Source organism: Vigna unguiculata, chromosome 9, assembly GCF_037176805.1.
Source record: "Vigna unguiculata cultivar grain cowpea cultivar isolate G323 ecotype 2 chromosome 9, ASM3717680v1, whole genome shotgun sequence".
NCBI lineage: Eukaryota > Viridiplantae > Streptophyta > Magnoliopsida > Fabales > Fabaceae > Vigna > Vigna unguiculata.
The window spans coordinates 36,827,215-36,849,468 of NC_140800.1; the positions used below are offsets into that span (position 1 = coordinate 36,827,215).

The 22,254-nt window shown below is 33.8% G+C and overlaps 2 protein-coding genes and 1 pseudogene across 2 annotated transcripts; 1 reads left to right on the top strand and 2 right to left on the bottom strand.

Annotated features, from left to right (window-relative positions):
* Positions 1–407: 407 nt before the first annotated feature.
* LOC114163265 (uncharacterized) lies at positions 408–4,066 on the bottom strand. The gene is made up of 6 exons (XM_028047469.2): positions 3,222–4,066; positions 3,056–3,133; positions 2,758–2,856; positions 1,976–2,168; positions 1,388–1,806; positions 408–1,153 (listed from the first exon to the last, which is right to left on the bottom strand). The coding sequence occupies exons 1-6, from the start codon at positions 3,552–3,554 to the stop codon at positions 926–928; spliced, it is 1,350 nt and encodes a 449-aa protein (XP_027903270.1). The 5' UTR covers positions 3,555–4,066; the 3' UTR covers positions 408–925.
* Positions 4,067–5,347: 1,281 nt separating this feature from the next.
* LOC114163343 (ribonuclease 3-like protein 2) lies at positions 5,348–7,440 on the bottom strand. The gene is made up of 3 exons (XM_028047600.2): positions 6,705–7,440; positions 5,968–6,365; positions 5,348–5,867 (listed from the first exon to the last, which is right to left on the bottom strand). Exons 1-3 carry the CDS (start codon positions 7,173–7,175, stop codon positions 5,693–5,695), a joined length of 1,044 nt encoding a protein of 347 aa, XP_027903401.1. The 5' UTR covers positions 7,176–7,440; the 3' UTR covers positions 5,348–5,692.
* Positions 7,441–14,376: 6,936 nt separating this feature from the next.
* Positions 14,377–15,451, top strand: LOC114162356 (cold shock protein 2 pseudogene; annotated as a pseudogene).
* Positions 15,452–22,254: the final 6,803 nt, after the last annotated feature.

A 22,254-nucleotide genomic window follows, 5' to 3' on the forward strand; every position in this document is an offset into this window, starting at 1 on the left:
TGATTTTAGTGCTGTGAAAGTATGTGCAGTGAGCAGTCGGTCCAGTGACATAAGTTGCTGAAGGAAGTGTGTTGAACCTGACCAGCGGTATTTGAATGCTCACATGAGAAGCTTGCCAGAGAAGTTGACCAAGACTTGAAACCTGCTGATCCTGAAATGATGACCTGCTACCAACTTTGAAGAACTCCAATAGACAGATTCTGCACTTTGAAGAAACCTGCGCCAGCCAGAAGCTTTTGAGGAGAGCTGCCCTTGTTACTTGCTACTTTAGGTGATTTGTATAGTTAGACTAGGCAAGTCTAGGTAGTTTGTACATAATTTTTACTTGCTATTGCCAGTTCCTGTGACCAGTTCTAGGCTCTTTTCAAGTTCTGGTTTTTGAGAACAGATTTGATCATTCTACGTGGTTTGACAGTTCTTAATTCATCTCATGCATATTCTTAGTCATTCAAATATGTCTCATTCATTTGCATTGTAATATCTCAATACCATTACATTTCTTGGGCACAAATCGAAGCCTGTGATATTATTGTAACGATCCACCAAAGAATGATTGGCACTTGCAGCATCTTTGCTAATCATGCAGCAAAGTTGATTGAATAGTCAACAATAAGGAGTGCATGAAAACCTTCCATTCAGCTGTATTCACTCCTACAATACCACAATTTTTGTGAAAACTCATGTTAATGATGAATTTATTACACGATTGAAACGTTTTCACACTTCCTCTGTTCGCTTTTTTACATCAAGAAATGACATGTAAGACGTGATCTATCAGCTGAAATTCCCGTTTGACAGCCAATCATAATATTGACAGAACTCACTATGAAGAATAGTATAGACACATTACTCTGCTTCTCTGAACTGCCAACACATTCTCGGCAAAAAAAATCCGTTGCCTAAACAAGTTTGTCTTATTCAATTTCTACGTGTCAATGTCAAAACCCTTTGTCCAGACAGGGATGCAGTATATTAGTATTCCGAATGAGAATGAAACACAAACTGTAATAACGGCATAGGCATAGGCTCTCCAGGGATGATTGCTTTCTCTCATTGCATTAAACTCAGCAGCAAAAGTAGAGACAGTGCTCAAGCACCCCATTAGGCCAAACTGTATTCCTGCTACAACAGTATCACAATCTCTGGTCTTCACCTGCATCAGACAAGTAAATAATGTTTATGATTTATGTAATATATAACACACATAATAAGGGCAAGAATTAATCATGGTACTCTCCAAAGAAGTTCAACAAAAGCCAATTTCCCAACATAGATAAGTCTTACTGTCATATCTAATTCGGAACCTATGAGTCTATGAATTCTAGCATAGAGATTGAGCAATGCAGTTAGAGGGGACTTGAACATGAATGATGACAAAGAAACTTACAGCGTTCTTCACAGTGGCAAGTGCAGCCATAATAGAAGCTGCTGATACATTGGCAATTAAAGTCCCGAATGGAATCCATTTAAACAACCCTTCCTTTCCCAATCCACGCCCGTTTAACCTTGCTAAGAACCATCTAATCCACACACCCATGGGTCCAACCATGCAAGCAAACCATAACTGTGCAGCATTACCACCGTGCTTGAACTCAGCCTTTACTAATGCACCACTCACACCCCACAATATGCCTAATATAACCAAGAACATCACCATAACTATCAACTGACGACGGTAGCTGTCTACTTTGCAGTTCATCTTATTAACATCTTTTTCCGAACTAATACCCAGCCGGTGGAGGAGCCACCTAAAACCCTTGGCTGTTTCAATCCCAAACTGGATGGAATATGCAACGAGAAATAACCCTGAAAATTTGTAGTTGTAAAACAAATTCATCTTATCAATTTAGCATCATAAGGAAATAAAATCATCAACTCATCCACTATGGGATAAATTTTGAACCAAAAATAAATAAATTCTATGCTTGAAACAAAATAGCTCAGAACAAAAAATACTATAAATCCACTTGTTTACCTAAAAGAAAGCCAAGTGAAGCGAAGAGCCAATGCCCGGAAACACTGAGTTCAAGCATTTTTTGATTCCAACCACTGAAGGTTGTAAGGCTTCCTAAGTAACCAGTTGTTATTGCTATAGCTAGATGCTCTGACACTTGAGATATGTCTCCTTTGAATACCACACCAAACCAACCCATAAGAAACGAACCAATCTGGAAAGAATGTTAAAATTTGCATTAGATTGTCTGAATCAGCTTCCTCACGAGTGAATACCAAAATTTCCTAACAGTACTTCTAAGTTTTAAGTTTGGACTTTGAAGCTTCGACACGATGGTTATATATGGAAAAAGTAAAATCGAATTTGCATTATACATAAAGGAATCTAGTGTCCCTCGACACCAAATTTAAGAAGTAGGACAGATTAATTCTACTATAACAAGATTTAAAAAACTGATCAATGGTGTATGTACACTGTAGATTAAGGATTTAAGAAGTGAAAATACAAAGCCAGATAATCTTCTGTAACGAGAAAGGGAATAACTACTTGACGCTCAAGAGTCAAACATTGCTATTTTGATAGACTCTATCTTTAAAGGTGGCACAAAATTTCTCTCTTGTTTGAAAAGCAATAGATTTTAAGAGTTTAACATACATTGTTCTTTTAAGCAAGTTACTACCATAATGTCTGAAACTTATGTTCCTGGTCATCAAAACAACCCTGGAGTGTTAGTCTTTGTGAACCCATCAAAATTTCTTGGTAACCAAGACGCAAAAACATTGAAGATGGAAAAGGGAACACACCATATTAGCAGGAAGATCAACATAAAGAATGGTTTGGTCGCTTGTCACATGGGCAACCCCAGGGCCAAATAACTTCTGCAGTAAATATCTCGTTAAGACCTGCATAGTGTTTTTACGGTTTGTGTATTAGAATTTTGTGGATAACTGCATGTCATAATATAAATTTGACCATAAAAAGGGTATCATTGTCACAGCTGAAATTTGCCATAGCCTCTCATTCAGCAATAGAATTCTGAATTGAAACAATGGCAAATACCAGTAATCCATTATGCACCAGCAAAAGTTTAGGAGATATTACCCCAAGAATTCCAAAAACCGCTAAATGAACCAAACATGAAGTATAGTCCAGGAACTCTGGCAAACCTTTAGGAGGGTCCTGAAAATAGATCATATGGTTAATTAATAACCAAATCACAGAAACCAAAAATCTCGGGACGACATGAAAATCAAACGTTGAAGCTCACATGTTCTATGTCTTCAGAACGTACAATTCCATCAGTGGAAAGAGGGGAAAGGGATGTGAAAGCAGGAGGCAAAGGCCTAACAGAGGAATTGGGATGCGATCTGTGTTCCTCTGGAATGGAAACGACAACTTCTTTTTCTGACCTGTTGTCAAAGGACAAACAGAAACTGTTGCTCTCACTAAACCTCTTGCTTCTAAGAGCTCGATCTCCAATGTCTCCAGCCTCTGAAACACTCTCATTCTCACCATCATTATCTGTATGATAGCTTACGTGACTTGATATGCTTAATGAACGTCTTCTGATTGAAGAACCCCCACTGTTCATTCTCTCCATGTAAACAACAACACAACCACAACACTTTGTCTAACCACCTTAAACCGCGTTGAACACCCAACTAAATACCAGGTTGACTCATGCAGCTGCCACCAATACAAACTTCATGGAATTGTGGAAGAGGTAATGTGTGGTCACGTGAATGATTGGTCGGAGAGAAAATTTTTGGTAGTACAGAGAGAGGGGTTATGGTGAGGGAGAATCTGTGTACGGTGATAGAAAATTATGAATGGAGAGGAACATGAAAAATAAATAATTTCTACCTCAACATTAAAACAAACACATTATAGTCAATTTAATACAGGATGATGCACATGCGTAAGAAAGCAGTTTTCCTGACACAAGCGATTACTAATGACAAGTAAAAAACGTATGGGAACTAGACTAAGAAAAAAAAAGATAATATAAGTTATGGGAAATTAATAATCAATGATGTCACAGAAACTGTACTGGCTACTTGGTGAATATATGTAGGCCAGGGATACAAATTCAATGGTTATTGTTTTATGTCATCTTTTGTTGTTGGGGATTTGGAGTGATCTGAGAGAATACAAAGCAGGAAATTCAATATGGAGTGGACAAATGGAAAATCGTATAATATAAGGAAAATAATACCAAAAGAAAAGGGGGGCATAATAATGTGTCACACCAAAGAGATTCATACGTAAGGTGGCGTTTTCACACGAAAATAACATGTGAAGCTAATATTATGAGACACGAGAAATGAGCTGGGGATAACTATTTTGTGGTCAATGATAGCAGCCGACGTTTGAAACAGATTCCTTTTTCACATCTTTCTTATCATAAAAAAAGAAACCAGCTGCACGAAGGTGCCGTTCTTGAGCAGTTTTATTGTCTATATAGAAATTGAAATAATATTAATAAAATAGATAATTATTTTTAAAGAAGTTCGCATTAATTTCAAGAAAAATAAATCATCAAAAAATTTCAGATCACTGTCAAGGTCCATCAATTATTAAGATCCAATATATTAAGTTTGTTAACAGAGTTACTAGATTAATATATTTCTAAGTTCTTTGTTTGTCGACACGTGTCCAAATGAAGACTTTGTTTTTGTGTGATTAATATAAGATTTAAATATTTATTTGGTACTCATTTTCGTAGTGTTGAGTGTCGTTGATCTTAATTTTTTTGGAATGTTTAAAATGATCTTCATTGTTTTAATGTGTTTAATTTGATCCTTTTATATCATGTCATTTAAATGAGTAGCGAATATTATGTTGGAAGTTTCAAATCGACTAAAGATAAAATAAGGCAATTTCATAGTATATAAGTGAGGTACAAACCTCATCTTACAAGTCGGTTTTGTGAAATTGAGTTAGGCTTAAACTCCACTTTTTAATATGGTATCAGAGCCAAGTTTAAAAAAGAAAAACCAAAAAAAGTCTATCCTAGCAAAATTTCTTAGACATTTTGTTCCACCTACTCTCTTAGGCCACTATCGGATCACCCATTTCTAGATCCACACACAAAATGTATATACTTTGACGTGACAAAACTATATTAGAAGTCTCAAATCGACTAGAGATAAGACAATTTCATAATATATAAGTGGAGTACAAACCTTACCTTAGAAGTTAATTTTGTGGAGTTAAGTTAAACTTAAACTCCACTTTCTAAAACTGTTTATATTATGTCTTTCATTTTGTTAATTACGTGGACTGTTTGTGTATAAATATGAGATATGATTTTGAAAAGAACACGGTAGCCTGATTCCAAATAAATTAAAACCAACCACAACAAACACTACAAAAATAAGTACCTTATAAGTATTTAAGCCTTAATATAAATAAGATTTGATTTTTCAACGACAGATCTTACGCGTAACAACACAATTTATAAATTTACAATCTCAAAATTGAAGCAAATTGTTTTCTTTTCATCACCTCACGAGTCACGGTTCTTTCAAGGACGATAGAAAGTGGAAGATTCCTAATTTGAGGCGTGGATTGCTTTGGTTTCCAATTTCCAATGCATCCAAAACCACTTGCACCTACCCCTTGATTCACGATTGGGAGTGCAGATTTATTATTTTAGGATCTTTTCCAGTGGGGTTGCTAACTGGTGCAAGTGGTCTAAGAAAACGTTTTCCAAAAAATCACTCTCATCATCTGTGATTACACCCCAAGTAAAGCCATAAGCATCACTGAAGCAGCAGAGTTCTCAGCATCCTTCACCCTAGATTTTTCATAGCCACACGTTCGAAGAAAAACGCCCTCCTCTTCTTCAATAGTTATCTCAACAGAACAAACAAATCTCTTTTCATGAGAGGGACCCGATTCCCCTTCAATCCTGTGAGCCATTGCGAAGAATAACAAGTTAGTCAACATATCAAAAGTTTCACACATGAAAATTAATGTCACTCATTTAATAACCCATCTTAAAAAAGTACCTGTATTCTGGCTTAGACCATTTCTTATTCTGGCTGAGTTCGTGTAGTTTATGTTTAGCTCCTTCAATAATCATGTCCCCATTGTCATCGGTATAAAAGTTTAGCTCCACGTTACCAATGGAAGGCCTCATACTGGTGAGAGGAACCAGAGATGCAAGTCTTTCCAGAGCAATCTTGGCAGCTTCTAGTTTAGCCAGATCCTTTGTGGCAGAGGAAGCAGAGGCTATAAACTGTCCATCAACAAAGACATAAGCTATACTTTCTGTTTCGTTTCGCACAGGTTTAATCTCAACGTGCTTCCCCATTTTCTGGCATATTTCAAATAATTCTTTCACCGGATGAGGCTGTAGCTCCAAATCACCAGGTGTCACTATCGGCTCCAAAATTACTCTAAAATTCTGTCATGATCATAATCACAATAATCACAATCTCGACAAAACAGTTTTTCATCTGTTCCGTACTCATTTTAATGCAACTTGAAAATTTTGAAGCCAATCGAAAACCTCATCCAAAAAAAAATGAAGGTCATAATTCTTTCTCAATTCACCATCACCATGAATTGATTCAAAACAGCGAAAACAATGCAAAAGTTTATCATATACTCACTTAGGAAACCCTAGATTGCAATTTCAAAACTCAAAAAAATTGTCATCATTCGTGTTAACATCTGAGAAAAAATCAATGCAAAGTCACCAGCGCAGAAAGTAAAACCCTAACAAAGAAACCTTGATACGCACCTTCCAGAACTTCTCCAGGTCGCATCCCAGGTCAAAGTACATGGCTCCTGCTACGGACTCCACGATATCAGAAAGGACCTTGGGCGCCTTGACGGATCCACCATGTGCTACAACGACGGAGTGATTCTCTAAGGCGACAGCATGCACAAATTGTTTGATCTGGTCCAGGAGGTCTGGGGAGCTGTGACGGATGAAACAATGGAGGTTGCGGCGGATGGCAACTCGAGCCAGCTTCTCGGTGCTGATGTTGGCGTCGCGTAGGCTAGATAGTTGGCCAGGATCGAGCTTAGGGTAGGCGAGAAAGAGGTGTTTGCTGATGGCGAGACTTATAATGGAGTCTCCCATGAACTCAAGGCGCTCATAAGGAACACCTTCCTTGGAAGATGAATGAGTGAGCGCTTCTTCTAGAAGCTTCCTATTTTTGAACCTGTAACCTAAGATTCTCTCCACCTCAACCACATATGCTTCCATCTCTCTGATTTCTTTCAACCCTCTTTCTCTGTTCAGGAGAACTCTGAAGAATCTTATGCTTTCTAACTCCCACAGGATTTGGAATTCCTGTTTTGCCCTTGTGAATTCCTGCTTGCTACTTGAGACGTAAAGAATAATTGAATTTTCCTAGTGGATGAACTTGTACAAAAAATGCATTTGCTCTGAAAAATTTTGACATATAATCTGGAATTACAAATTCCTGCATAGTATTGATCATTAAAGGAAACCAGAGGCATCACTCACAAACATAGAACAAGAGATCCCACACAAAAAATTGGTTAAGAACCGACTTGTTTTATGTCTCTGAAGAAGGCAAGAGTGGTAGAGCACAACGATTCCACGTTCTTGGTAACATCAAATATAAGATGAGATTCAAGACTTCAAATAAGAATTTTGTATAATCTGATCATTGCTCTATATGATGGATTCCAACATAATTAGTTTATTGATTTTGAACAAAGATTTAAGGGGAAATATTCTAACTGAACTTATCATCACTAATTTAGAATCAGGTCATAGTTTATATACCTTAAAAAAGGTACGTACATAAACACAACATGAAAAGACTAACTATATAAATAATTTTATTTACAATAATTACCTAAAACAAGCTCTATAAACACACTAACTCGATTTTATTTTTCAAGATTTATTTGACCAAGTTCCTATCAATTATCACCACAATTTCATTATCATTGCTTGATTATTTATTATATTTAACTTTGGGATCACTTCAATATATTCCTTTAAAATAAAATTGTCTTTACAAATATGATTTACCTATTTTTATAATTATTTTAAAGAATTTCCAAGAAAATAATGATGGTTAGAATATTAGTTTGAAAGAATAAATAACTATTCTACTACAATCTAATAAATTTCGCCAACCATATATTCTCCAAAAAAAAAAAGTCATAGTAGTCCATTTACTCTATTTTGGGCCTAGACTACTTCAAAAAGAAAAAGAGCTTAAAATATATTAAGAAAAACAGAGAAGATATTGGTGAGGTGTGAATAATGTGTTTGGATTAGGCAGCGCAGGGAATTGGATGGTGAGATTACAACAGAGTGAGATTATAGCAAGAAGGACGAGGATGGGTTCCACCTGACGATAATAATATCATGGGACTGGAGAAATCACAATCGCCGCACCTCATTCTTCACTCCAATTCAGCGTCCAAAGCTTTCTCAAACCCCGAAAGGAAACTTCTAGGTTCTTCCACAACCTTCTATTCCGTTCCATTCCACCTCTTCGCCACCCATGGCCGACACTCCGAGATCCACGGGCACCGTTAAGTGGTTCAACGAGGACAAGGGTTTCGGATACATCACTCCCCAAGACGGTTCCAGAGATCTCTTCGTTCACTTCACTTCCTTCCGATCCGATGGCTTCCGCTCCTTGACCTCCGGTCAGGCTGTCGAGTACCTCGTCGTTCACGAAGACGACGGCCGCGGGTCGGCCATCGATGTCACCCTCGCCACGGCCGTCGACGTCACCCCTACCACGACCGGCGACGTTACCCCCGCCGCTTGATCTCGCCGTCCATCATAGACGGCGTCCATGTCTGTATTTTACCTGGACGGTCTGATCTGTTTCATATAGAGTGTATGTTTGTATAAGTTTGTCTTATGATCTAAGTTATGATCTGTATGAGTTCTGATGGACTTTGTATTTTGTTTTGAGTTGTATTGTTTGGACCATATGGTTCTTTTTCTTTTATATATATATATATATATATATATATATATATATATATATATATATATATATATATATATATATATATATATAATTTGGTGTTATGTATGTTATGTAAACTTTCGATATTAATAAATAGCTTAAATAGTCATTTGGTCCTAGTTTTGGTTGACTTTTTTTACTTTGATCCAATATTTGAAATTATTTTCAGTTTGGTCCTACTTTTTGTTATATTTTCTCAATCAAGTCTTTTTTGCTAACACCGTTAAAATAGTTAACGGATGTGAACAGTAATCGCCATAATCCAAAGAAGCATTATTTATAAAAATTGCTCATGTCATTCTTTCAGAGTGATTTGTCCAAAAAAATTTAGAACTATGATATTACTCATGTCGTCTATCTTGTTAATTGTATGGCTAGTGATGTTTTAAATAATCAACCAAAACTTTATAACAAAGCTCCCACTGATTATATGTTTTGTGTGTTCGGTTGTCATGGTTTCAAGCCTAACACAGTACATTTTTATTTCTCGTGATGTTATTTTTTATGAAAAAACATTTTCCTCGTGTCACCATTAACACTAATCAAAAGCAACACGAGTTTGAGAAAAATCCCTTAAACAATTTTATTATATCATTTGAGAATCATATGTTTAATAAGACAATTCCTTACAATTACAAAGCAGAGGTAAAGTAGTCACTCTGGACTCCACAGACAATAGTGATACACATGAACTACAAGATATTATAAATAGTCAAGATTCTATTAATGAAGAGAGACAATATAAGTCCTATTGGACTATTTGATCTTACTAGTTCACCTATATATCCAACCACTTGTGTATTTGAAGGACTATGATAGTATTCTTACAAACTCTTATAACCGAATCATAGAAAATTAAATATTCAATATCAAAGTTTTTTATGATATATATTCTTTGAACACAACTAGTACATTGTTATGATCACCTTTATCTCTAATCCAAAATCCCATAATGAAGCCATTAAACATCCTAACTAGTTTACAACCACAAATGAAGAAATAAAAAAGCTTTTGAAATCAACAACACATGAATCATGGTCTTTACCTCAACATAAACAAGTTATTGGTTGCAAATGAGTATACAAAGTTGAATACAAAGTAGATGGTTCTTTGGAGTGCTACAAAGCAAGGCTCATCGTTAATGGTTTTACAAAAAAGAAGATTTAGATTCTTTTTGACATTTTCCTAGCAATTGTAAAATTAACCATTTTGCGTGTTGTTCTGGCTGCTGCAACCATTGATAAGTGACACCTTAAATAATTAGACATTAATGATGCCTTCTAAAATGGAGATACCAATTATATACAATTACCTCTAGATGTAAAAATGATAAAAATATGGTTTGCAAATTAAATAAATCTCTATATGGTATAGTAGGCAATCAATTTTTAGGTTGTCTTCTTTCCTTCAATCTCATGGTTTTAATTAATGTAGTGCTTGTTGGAAATAATATCAATGATATTTTTAGTATAACAAAGCTTTTGGATGATACTTTAAAAACAAAGACATTAGAAACCCTAGCTAAATGATTTACTTATTAAAATTTCGCATTGTTATTCTTATATGGTTATGTTGAGGGTTTCCTTGGGTTGATCTCAGCTAAATAATTTACTTATTAACATTTCACGTTGTTATATTTACTAATATGTTGAGGTTTCTTCAGGCGACTCAGTTATATTGTTTGTTTGACTAATCTACCATAGCATCATAGATACAGATGGGCATGATGCAAGCAAATAACAACAAACATGGTACACTAGAACATTTCTCCATAAAGTTAGCTCTTCCAACCTAGCCATACCAAAAAATGTATCATTACAGCCATACGTCTAAAAGTTCATAAATAACGTGAAATGGTCTACACATGACCACTTCAAAAAGCCTTTTTTGCTATAGGTTCCCATTACTACGTCTTTTTTGCTACTTCGACAAAGGTTTTGACTGCCCCTAAAGGCCTTGATTCTTTTATCAGTGCATATGCAAGTGGTCTCCCTATTTTAGATTCAAAGGGGCCTACGGGTAATATGGGTCGTATGAAGTCATAGTCAGGTCACGGAGGTCGAGAAAAGGTCGAAGTAGAGCATAAGCTAATCAGATTCTTAGGAAGAAGTTCTAGTATACGGTCAAAGGAGGCAACTACCAGAAATACGAAAAATTCCAGAAAAAGAAAAAAGAGTAGGGCGATTCTTAGCAAAGGTGTGACACAAAAATTCAAGACATTTAAAGGTCATATACACATCGTAGCGAACAAGCAGCACACCCCAGAAACCCAAATACTAAACAGGACCATTATACCCAAAATCTCAAGCTAAACACATTCACGGCAAACTCAAGCACCATATACAAGTAGACATACGAATCACAAAGTAAAGAAGCACTTAGCAAACTACCATCAAATTGTTCTATCAAAGTCACAACTTTTTTAATTTCTAATGTGGGGTGCGCATCACAAATGATATATAAGAACGTGCAATTGGCATCGAGAAACAAGGCATAAGACAAAGAATATGCGAGGCCGTAAAAACTTAATGGCATAGAGGAAGCATTAACCTAGAAGGAAGAGGCAATGGAAAATGAGAAGAGGTATGAACCTCGAAGCGAGATGAAATAAGGGGAGATGGAGTGGCTGTTAAGACTTTGGCAAGTGTACCAAGTCGCGCAAGTAGTAACCGGTAAGACCGAGATATCGTTTCCCAAGAGACTCGTGTATACTAATTAATTGCGTAATTAGTGACTAATTTAAACTAATGAATAAATCCATATTTTGAGTTTCAATGTATGAAATTAAACTTTGCATAAATAATTAAAATTGAACTTTGGAAGTTAAAGGCACTTAGTGAATGGAAAAGATTAGAAATGATATGACTTGATATTGCCGGGGTTAGAATTCACCAACTATGCTCTCATGCAACTACAATTTAACATCCTCTTCATTAATATGCTAATGCCAACCCACAATATTACTCAAACCCTAATTCCTTAATAGATTGAGCCTAAATTTCCTTATTAAAAGTCAATTCCTTGAACTCTTAATAAGCAAATTTGCTTTATGCACAAAGGCTTAAGACAACCAATGGGTCAAGCCCCATTCCTAGGTACAAGCTCCATTGAGTTCTCTTATTCCAAATCTAGGTTTCAAAAGATATTTTCACACCCCATGAACCAAAAATCATGCAAGAGATGGCTAAATCAATGCAAGCTTTAAGTGAAGAAATAAGAAGACTAACAATTAATGAAAGAGTCATATATATAATCAAAATATTTGCATTTACACAAGAGTTTCGTGGCTACATCTAACCCCAACAAAAATGGGTTTAGCTCTCCATTGCCATGGAGAGCTCAAGCTTAAAAATGGAAGAGATGGAAGAGAAAGAGATACAAAGAGGAAGATGGAGCTGTTCCCACAAGCCCTAGCACTCCTCCAAGCTCTCCAAATGTGTTCTTCGTGCCTCCAAAATGCCAAAGATCTGTTTCCCTCCTCGAAAACAGAAGAAAAAGGGTCACTTGACACATCAGTGAAAACAGGCGCCTGGCGGAAGGGTCTCACCGCCAGGCGCAAGCCACCAAACAGGGAGCATGTCTTCCCGCTACCACCCGGCGGTGACCAAGTGCCGCCAGGCGGTTACTAACAGTAGCGCCTGTCTAGCGCTTGGCTGGCGGTCTATTCCGCCTGGCGCTGGCTTCGCGTCGCCAGGCGCTTCCTGTTGACATTTTTCTTCTCTCTTTGCTATTCCGGATCACTCATTAGTCTGGATTTTTGGAACAAAGCTTCCCATCTACAAAAAGGACACAAAAATGGGGATTAGTGGTATATTTAGATCAATGTAACCCACAATGTATTTATTTACAAAAGTAAGGTAAAATTGAGGATTAAGTAGGTTAAATGCTTTGGAAGAGATGATTTTGCTAATGAAATATAGCTTGGATAATGGTAAAAATTAACATTATCAGTGGCACGCAACAACAAGGAGAAGTGGGAAGAAAAGAAATGGGACAAAGTTCATTTAAATTGCGAAAAAAGCCAAGAAAGGGAATTGGAAACAATTACCTAGACGTTTAATGGCGAAATTGGATAATACGAACCGTTCCCATTAGATACATGGTGCGTGTCAAGGTAGGTGGAAGGTAATGATGGACTTGGGGAAGCGCGACCTAGACAGGATAGATTAAATGAGCGACCTTTAGCGTGGGTAGGTTGTAGATTAAAGGTCGGAGAGTTGTGTATCGTCCACGCCTTGCCGATTTGGTTGAAGGTGTTACTAAGTCAGTCAAATTTCGACAAAGGATGGCCATGTTTGGTGGTCTGAAATGATTCACTAATAAGATCGGGCCTTGTTGGTTGAGATTGGGCCAAATAGGATTGGGATGGCAATAGAGTGGTCATAGAGGCAACTTACGTAAGCCCAATACAGGTCTCGTACGACCCATAATGTAATTCAGACATAAAAGGCCGAGTTAAAATTACCCAAGGTAGAGCACGAGCAAGAGGGGAATACAAAGTGGGAAGGTAGGAATTTTCCCAAGGAACGTGGTGATCCAACTAACGAGTAGAAATGTTGGTACTAGTCATTGAGGAAGTTGTGGGAGTGACATGACGATTCACTAACTTAAGGAGTGATTTTATTTTGGTAAAGGACAGATGATATAAAGGAGAAGAGAGTAACACAAAGGGGGGGTGGGGGGGCATCTTCTCTCTAACAGTCAACCACAAAACACTAAATTGTACAGAGAGTTTTCTTGTTCTAGTTTTGATTCGAAATCTTCAATTCTTATACTAAAACAAGGTCATATCCCGAACAATCGAGACGGTACAATAATATATAAAACATAACAAAATTATATAACAAAAAATACTTGATAATGATTAAAAATACAAGAGTGAAATAACACAACGATTCCATATTATTAATAATTTGCTTTGTAAAATATTAGGTGAGACTTAAGACTATATGGATTCCAACATGTTAATAATTTATTTATTGATTTGAAACAAAGATTTAAAGAATAATATTCCAACTAAATTTATCATTAATTTGTTGATCAAAATCTCAAATTACTAGAGGTTAAAACTCATGTAGCATAGAAAGGTAAGGACATAAACATATCACGGGAAATTAATTACATAAATAACAACTTTATTTACAATAATTACCTGAAACAATTCCTATAAACACGCTTTAAATTGAAACTGTCTTTACAAATACGATTTACCATTTTTATAATTATATAAAAAAAATTGCGTAGAAAATAATTGCACGTAAGAATATTATTTTAAAAGAATAAATAATTATTCTATTAGCATCTCATAAATTTCGCCAACCTTATATTCTCCAGAAAGAAACAGTCCTGGTGAAGATATTGGTGGGGTATGAATAATGTGTTCGGATAAAGCATGGGAAGTGGATGGCGAGCATAACAGAGAGAGTGAAATTATAGCAAGTAGGATGAGGATGGGTCCCACATAACTATATTAATATATCGTTTTTATTTTCATTCCACTGACACAAAATCCATACATACAATACCACATCAGCGCCTCCGTGGGAATGGACGAATCACAATCGCCGCGCATCGCTCTTCCCTCCAATTCAGCGTCCTAAGCTTTCCCAAACCCCGAAAGGGAAACTTCTAGGTTCTTCTAGAACCTTCTATTCCGTTCCAACTCTTCAGGACCCATGGCCGAAACTCGGAGATCCACGGGCACCGTTAAGTGGTTCAACGCGCAGAAGGGTTTCGGATTCATAACTCCCCAAGACGGCTCCGAAGATCTCTTCGTTCACTTCACTTCCATCCGATCCGACGGCTACCGCTCCTTGACCGAGGGCCAGTCTGTCGAGTTCCTCCTCGATTACGGCGACGACGGCCGTGCCATGGCCGTCGACGTCACCTCTGCTGTTAGATCTCGCCGTCCAGGCAGTTTTCGCGGCGGGAGCGGGAGAGGAAGAGGACGCTACGGCGGAGGGGAAAGCCGTGGTGGAGGGATCGGCCGGAGAGGGGCAGGAGGTTACGGCGGTGGTGGAGGAGGACCTGAGTGTTATAATTGTGGAAGAATAGGTCACTTCGCTAGGGATTGCTACCAGGGACAGGGTGGTGGTGGTGGTGGTGGTGGTGCAGGTGGTGATGGTAGGATACGGAGACGCGGTGGAGGAGGAGGCGGCGGGGGTGGTGGTGGTGGTGGTGGCGGAGGAGGAGTGTGTTATAACTGTGGAGAGGAAGGGCATTTTGCAAGGGAATGTCCGAACGTTGGGAAATTAAATGAGTGAGAATGTGGGGTTTATGAATTATGATTTCTTCTATTGTAGTGTGAGTCTGCTATTATTGGTTGCATGGGTCTGTTATTATTGGTTTCTAGCCATTGGCATTTGTTCCAAATATGTTTTGCAGGTTTTGCTAATTGTTTCATCTAATGCGGTTCTTTTGATGAAGTGATTATGGTTGTTCCTCCTCTTGAATTTGAAGCAAGGAAAGCCATAATAACTAATGGCTAATTTAATCAATTTATTTATTCAGCAAATATTGCATTCGTTTTTGTGCTCTGTCCTCAAACTATCTGTATTCTGATCACTTCCGATGCAAATTTCAGCTTCTCACTTATGTGCTTTTATATGTCTGTATTTTCAAGTGGTGTGCAACAATTCTACACTATGAATCTATGAAAACTCGTGTTAATATTTTTTTAATGTTGTAAAAGCAAATAAAATAATTATAACTAATAATTTTTTGCATATTGAGCTGGTGCTCTTTAATTATTTTGTAAGTGTATCTATATGCTTTTAATGCTTTAATTAATGGTTTATTTCTTTAGATTTCTTGCGGATTATTTTTCCCTAGATATGCATATTAAAGAAGGATATACAAAAGTTGGTAGAAAGAAGTTCAATTTTCATCTGTAATTCATGCAAATATTGTGAGGCAAGATCACTGCTCTGATAAGAAGCGGGCATTTACGAAGTGGTCCTACCTTCAAAGATATGATATGATAAGTAGTCTATTCTGTCCTCTAGTTTTGTGTGTGGATAATATGTTGTCACTTCTGATCTTTATTCATGAACATAATAAATGTTGTGGATGTTTTTATTTTTAATTTGTTCATTTAAGGCATTGTTTTATTCTTTTTAAAGGTTTTACTGGCAGAGGTTTTCTAAACTTTAATACTGTGAAAAGTTGTGAATAAATGCAGTCTTCCATATCCATTTTGGTTAAAAAAATAGTTGCCACAACTAGAACTTTAATGTTGCAGTGACAGCTTGGGTTCTGATGTAGAACCACACTCATGCCTTTACATTTTTTTATTAGAAGTATTATACTACATCACATTTGTAATAAGTATATTTAATTGTCAGATCCGAGACTAATTATGATGACAGATATGCTTAATCCGTGTGGTGTGATTAGAAAAAAAAAAAAAGAAGTTAACCTAGTTTCACTCGAAGTTGATATGTTGTCCTATGTCATGCATTCTGATGGTTGCATGAGAGCATCGTGGGTTGCTTCCGCCCCTTGGTTCTTTTTTTTTATAATTGCTAGAAAAATCTTTGCATTTTCCTCTCTTTTTTATTTTCAACCTAAAAATATATATGCTAACTCTTGTTTCTTCTGAAATGTATCTTTAGATGTTTAATGCTTATGATAATAGGTAGGTGTCATCAGGATAATTTTGAGTGGCTTGTGAATATCCATAGTAATCGAAATCCTGGTTTTTCTTTTTCTTCTGTCCATCACTTTGAACGAATTTAGGTTTTCTACTGATTTTTTATACCATATCTCTATTGTAATTTAATAATATATTAATTATCATTAATTTTGATGTTTTAAAATATATTAAAAAAAAATTAAAATATCTTACGGTATATCTTTAATATTCAGTAAACAACATTAAAAAACCAGTAAAAATTTTGGATTCCACTTTGAACTTATGGCTTGCTTTGTAATACCTGGTTCCTATAAATTCATCTGTTTCTGTCATGTAGCGAATTTCTTTGGTCATGATTTTGGTGAACGGTGACATTTTCTCTCTTCTTATTCTACAACCATTGTTCACAAATGCGCACTAATAGTTGGTCTATTGCTTTGGGTTTTACTTTTGTATCAATTGAGAGATTTACTATTCTAATCATAGCGAATTGTTCTTTTCTTGGGTTTCAATTTCGTGTTCAAAAGTTAAATTTTGGGGCCTTCTTCCTGCACCCCCAAAATTTTCATTCTTTTCTATTTTACCCCAAAAAAGTTGTGCACCCACAAAATAATTTGATGACCCCAGCCAGATCCGGAAAGTTTAGCAAAACATGCAACCCAGAAATACATATTCGGATCCAAAAAACAATAATCGGAATGAAAAATCCGGTGGTGTGGTCACAGACTCTGAAAAGATAGTCAATATCATATCCAATTTGTCGTTTTCGATCTTATTAAGAGGTTGTTAAATACGAAGTTTTGTTACTAAACAAACCTTTGCTTTTTGAGCACTTCAATGTATAATGGGTCAGTGAAATATAAACGGAACAATACATAATTCCTTGTCGAATGATGAGAGCAACTTAAAAAGGAGGGTTTAATCATGTATGCATTTCAGTAACCTTCTAATGTTTCCTAGTTGAGAATTTTGAATGTTTTTATTTCATCACGCTCTATAGTATCAATTGGGCACTAGAATTTTTGGGCCCTGACCTTATAATCCAGTGATGGCTTTATTATTATTTCTTTCATTTCTTAATATGATTCATTTATGGGGGCTTTTAGCCTCTACTTCTCACCAAAAAAAATATTTAAATGAAAAAACTACACTTATTAATGTTAGGTGTTCATTAGGAATGGCAAAAATATCTGTGCCTGCAGATATCCGCGACGGATAGTTACTACCCGCGGGTAGCGGGTAGCGGGTATTTTAATACCCGGTTATAAACGGGTCGGGTACGGGTATCATACTATCCGTACCGGCGGGTACCCATTACCCACAAAAAAATTAAAATTAAAATTTAATTTATATTTTATTAAGTTAAATTTAGTTAAAATTAGAATTAACAATATATTTTATTATGTCAAATTTAATTATAATTATAATTATAATTATAATTTAATTTAATTTATATTTTATTTTTATAATCTTATATTAAAAAATTTATAAAATACATATTTTTTTAAATATTTGCGGGTATCGGATATCCACGGATACCCGCGGGTTTTAAAAATATTTGCAGGTATTTTTTAAGCGGATACCCGGCAGGTAAACCAACGGGTAACAGACAGATTTTTTTTAACGGGTCGGGTACGAATATCATACTATCAGTGCCCGACCCAACCAGTTGCCATCCCTACTGCTCACGGTGTATTTTTTTACTCTCTTCTCTATTTTTTTTATTTTAATTATGAGTTCTTATAACGCTATTCTGCTAATTTATATGCATATTTAGATATTGAAGAAATTAATAATGACTAAGGACTATACGTTCTTGGTGAGATTAATGGCTATTACTTTTAGATGTTATTATATTGCTAAAGTAACTTTTCTTTACTCAAAGGATAAAAATCACTATTAGTCTGATTTTTAAAATAATTATCGTAAATTCAATAAAATTATTCTATGTAGTATTTTGTGATTAGACAACCGTGTAAAAGTGATTTCCTTTTTCTATTTTTTTAACAACATATTTATTCTGTTCCTAAAAGTTTTACGCACTTGCCGTAAATGAGAAAGAAATAATAGTAAAATCATTGTAAGAATTATAAATAATTTAAATATAATTAAGAATATTGATTATATATTTTTCCTGGTGTGATGTTTTTCTGAGTGAATTTAAAAGAAGTGATGGAAGCAAATTGTAAAATAATATTAGAAATTTGTTATGGCGTAATGATGGAGATTGAATTTCATGGGTCTCGAGTTATAAAATAATGTCTTATATCCCTTCTAGTTCATAACCTTAAAAGAATTTCTTAATATATTTTTTAAATATATATAAAATTATATTAGTAAATGATGAGATTATTATAATATTATTAAGTTAATATACAAAATAAAATTATATTTACTAAAAGTAAAATGAAATAAATGGAAAAAAATGAGAAAACAAATATTGATGAATAAAAAAAAGAAGAGATAAATAGTTTTATAGAAAATATATAAAAATAATTATTAATTTTAAAAATTTTATAAATAATTATATTATAAAAAGATAAAATTAAAATTAAAAAATATAAAGATAAAATAAGAAATTCTCTTTGTACACAGTTACATATAAGTGTAGCTGATTTTTATTGTGTTGGAAACTATTAATTGTGCATTTGAATTCGTCACAATTATGATATAAGTGAAAATAAAGCCTGTTTTACAAATTAAGTCTTCAACTGCTATTTTGTTCTATGTTTGTATAAGGAATGGTTTGATTTCGAAAAAACCCCAATACTAAGAAAAACATTAGTTAATGTCTCTCCAAACTTGAAGGAAGGCCTGAAATTTAGTTGGATGGGTCTTAAGCTGAGAATATCATGAGAATTACTTACTGTACCATGTAATGCACTCTCTTATTTTGTTAAGAATAATGACATTTTGATTTATATTTTTTTAATTCATTTATAATTTATTATTTTAATTATTAGATCATCATATTATATTATTATAAAAATTAAAAATAAATAATTAAAGAATAATTAAAGTGATAAATTAAAAGTGTCAAGGAATATCATTATTCTTTTCAAAATTCATTTTACAGAATATAATAAACAGTGGAGATTTTATTTTGATTCTGTGGATGTTTTTAACCTCCACTACCTAAATTGTGGAAGTTTCAAAAAGATGTATAGTTAGATTTACCACAAGCAATCAGTTATGATTACTATACTATATTCTGACGGTTATATTGAGGAGGTTTCAAAGCTATGCTACTTCAATCATGTTTTGGTAAAATATTTAAACCTATAAGAAATGTAGATATTTTTCTAATAAAGACTATAAATTTATGTAATAATTATTATAAACCTATGCTTCCAATGAAAGATTTTATTTTATTTTATTACAAAATCCTAAAAGATTAGTAATTTAACCATTTACAATAATAAAAATGAAAACTTATTTTTTATGAAATAGTTTCCAATTTAATTTTATGTATACAAATGATTTTTTTTATACAAATTACATAAAATACAACATGGATAAGTAAGATTCAGTAAATAAAAAGATACTTTAGAGTGACAGTTGTATATATTTTAAATTTATTTTATCACGTTAGATTTTTAATATATACACCAATTTAAAACTATATATATATATATATATATATATATATATATATATATATATATATATATTATGTTATATATGTGTAGTTTTTTTAAATTTTTCATAGATTAATTTTAGGCCATTAATTTTTTTTATAAAACATGTTTATAAAATAAAATCTAGTTATAGAAAATTCATAAGTTGTGTCATATTTACATTTTTGCATCTCGAAAGCTTTAAGAATAACAACGGATACGATTGTGAGTTAATTTGAGGCTTCACAAGAAATTTGTGTAAAAATATTTAGGACACAACATAACAATTATTCACTAAACAGATGAGAGTCTAAATATGAATTTTATCAGTGATAAATTATCACACACTGGATTATTTGTTCTTTTTTAAAATTATTTTTTTCATAAAAAAATTTTTGGACAAAAAAAAACTGCAAAATTCTATATCAGTCATCTAAGTCTCAACTCTCAAACTAGTTCATGAATATATTATGATCATATTTAAAATTTACACACAAAAATTCATTATTAAAGGTTCATAAAAAAAAATCCACAAAGATCCATCAAAAGGCTCAACGGTTCCTAAAAATGTAAAATTTCAAATAGTAGTATATTAAAAACTCATCCATTAAAGGTTGACAAAACATAAGCAAAACACAACAAAGATAGTTGATCAAAGGTTCCATCACAACAAAATGATATAATAATTTTATTGCAAAAATATGGTAAAAAGGTAGCATTTAATTGGTGGAAATATCTTTCATAATTGTGTTTAGAAAAACTACAAAGTGCACAAAATAGATATCATATTATCCACTTAGCTTGTTTCTTTTGGAAAACAATATATCTCTTCAACTTATTTCATATGTAATTTACAATAAAAAAAAGTTAATTACAAAAATTAGTTCACTACAATTTAAATTTAAAAGAGAAATCAAGACTAATTTATCGTATAAGGTATGGTTTGATTATAACTATACAACCAATTACAAATACAAATGAGTGTTTATAGGTTAAAAAGGAATAAAAAATTCTATATTTAATGATACAAATGCTAATACTAAATGAAGGTTTTGAAATCATGACTTTAATTAGGATGTTTACAACATTATAAAGGATCATGATATTTTAATTCATATTTCTTTATTTACTTTTAATCTACTATTTCAATCACCATTAGATTATTTATTTTGATTTTTTAGTGATGTAATAATCTAATGATGATAAAATTCATAAATAATAAAAATCAAATTGTTTTTAAGGAAATAAAAATAAAATTGAATTAGATTAAAAAAATCTCGACTAAATTAAGATAAAAAAATTATAAGATCGATTTAACAATTTTTAACAAAAACAATTACTAATACAGTAATCGATTTTTTCTTTTTTAAATTGAGCCAAACATTGCATACATCCTATCATAACGAACATAATTTGATTTACTCAAATAAGTTTCAATTTGAAACTTGACATCATTTAAACTATTTGTATTACTTATTAATAATAAACTTACGATTAGACTAATAAACTAGGCTGTAAATTTAAGTATAATGGAACGAATATAAACTATGTTGCTCAATGGGTAAAAGCTTATCTAGCGGCCAAAAAGCTCCTGAAATACAATTTCATCATTGGGGTCAAATTCATTTTTATACTTAACATTAGAGGTAGGATAAGAAGACACAAATACCAAGTTAGTAACATCATAAAATGAGAAAAAAAAAAAACCCTCATATTTTATGTTCTGTCTAACATTTCAACTGTTGAACAAAACTTGTAATTTTTATTTTTATAGCTATATTTCAATATAGTGAGTGTACGATGATACTTAAAAAAAATCTTTTAGACATTATGTATACGACGCATCCAACCTCCCAAAGAAAAAATACTTAGGTTAATTACAGTGCACTTTTTCAACAGATTTTTAATACTTTTTCATAAAGCATTTATACAGTTATGAATCCAAAATTTTAAGACAATGAAATTATGAGTCTTTATCCTTATATAGTGTTCTATTTTCTCATTTATAGCTAATGTGGGACTTAGACTCACATTTAAATTTTTAACAATATCATCTCCTTATTTTCA

Coding starts and splice junctions, on each gene's coding strand:
- LOC114163343 (XM_028047600.2), bottom strand. CDS start 7,175: ATGGAAGCATATGTGGTTGAGGTGGAGAGAATCTTAGGTTACAGGTTC. Junction 6,366..6,704: donor ACCTGGAGAAGTTCTGGAAG/GTGCGTATCAAG, acceptor TGATCATGACAG/AATTTTAGAGTAATTTTGGA. Junction 5,868..5,967: donor TGGTCTAAGCCAGAATACAG/GTACTTTTTTAA, acceptor AATGGCTCACAG/GATTGAAGGGGAATCGGGTC.
- LOC114163265 (XM_028047469.2), bottom strand. CDS start 3,554: ATGGAGAGAATGAACAGTGGGGGTTCTTCAATCAGAAGACGTTCATTA. Junction 2,857..3,055: donor CGGTTTTTGGAATTCTTGGG/GTAATATCTCCT, acceptor AACACTATGCAG/GTCTTAACGAGATATTTACT. Junction 2,169..2,757: donor TTGATCTTCCTGCTAATATG/GTGTGTTCCCTT, acceptor CATTCTTTCCAG/ATTGGTTCGTTTCTTATGGG.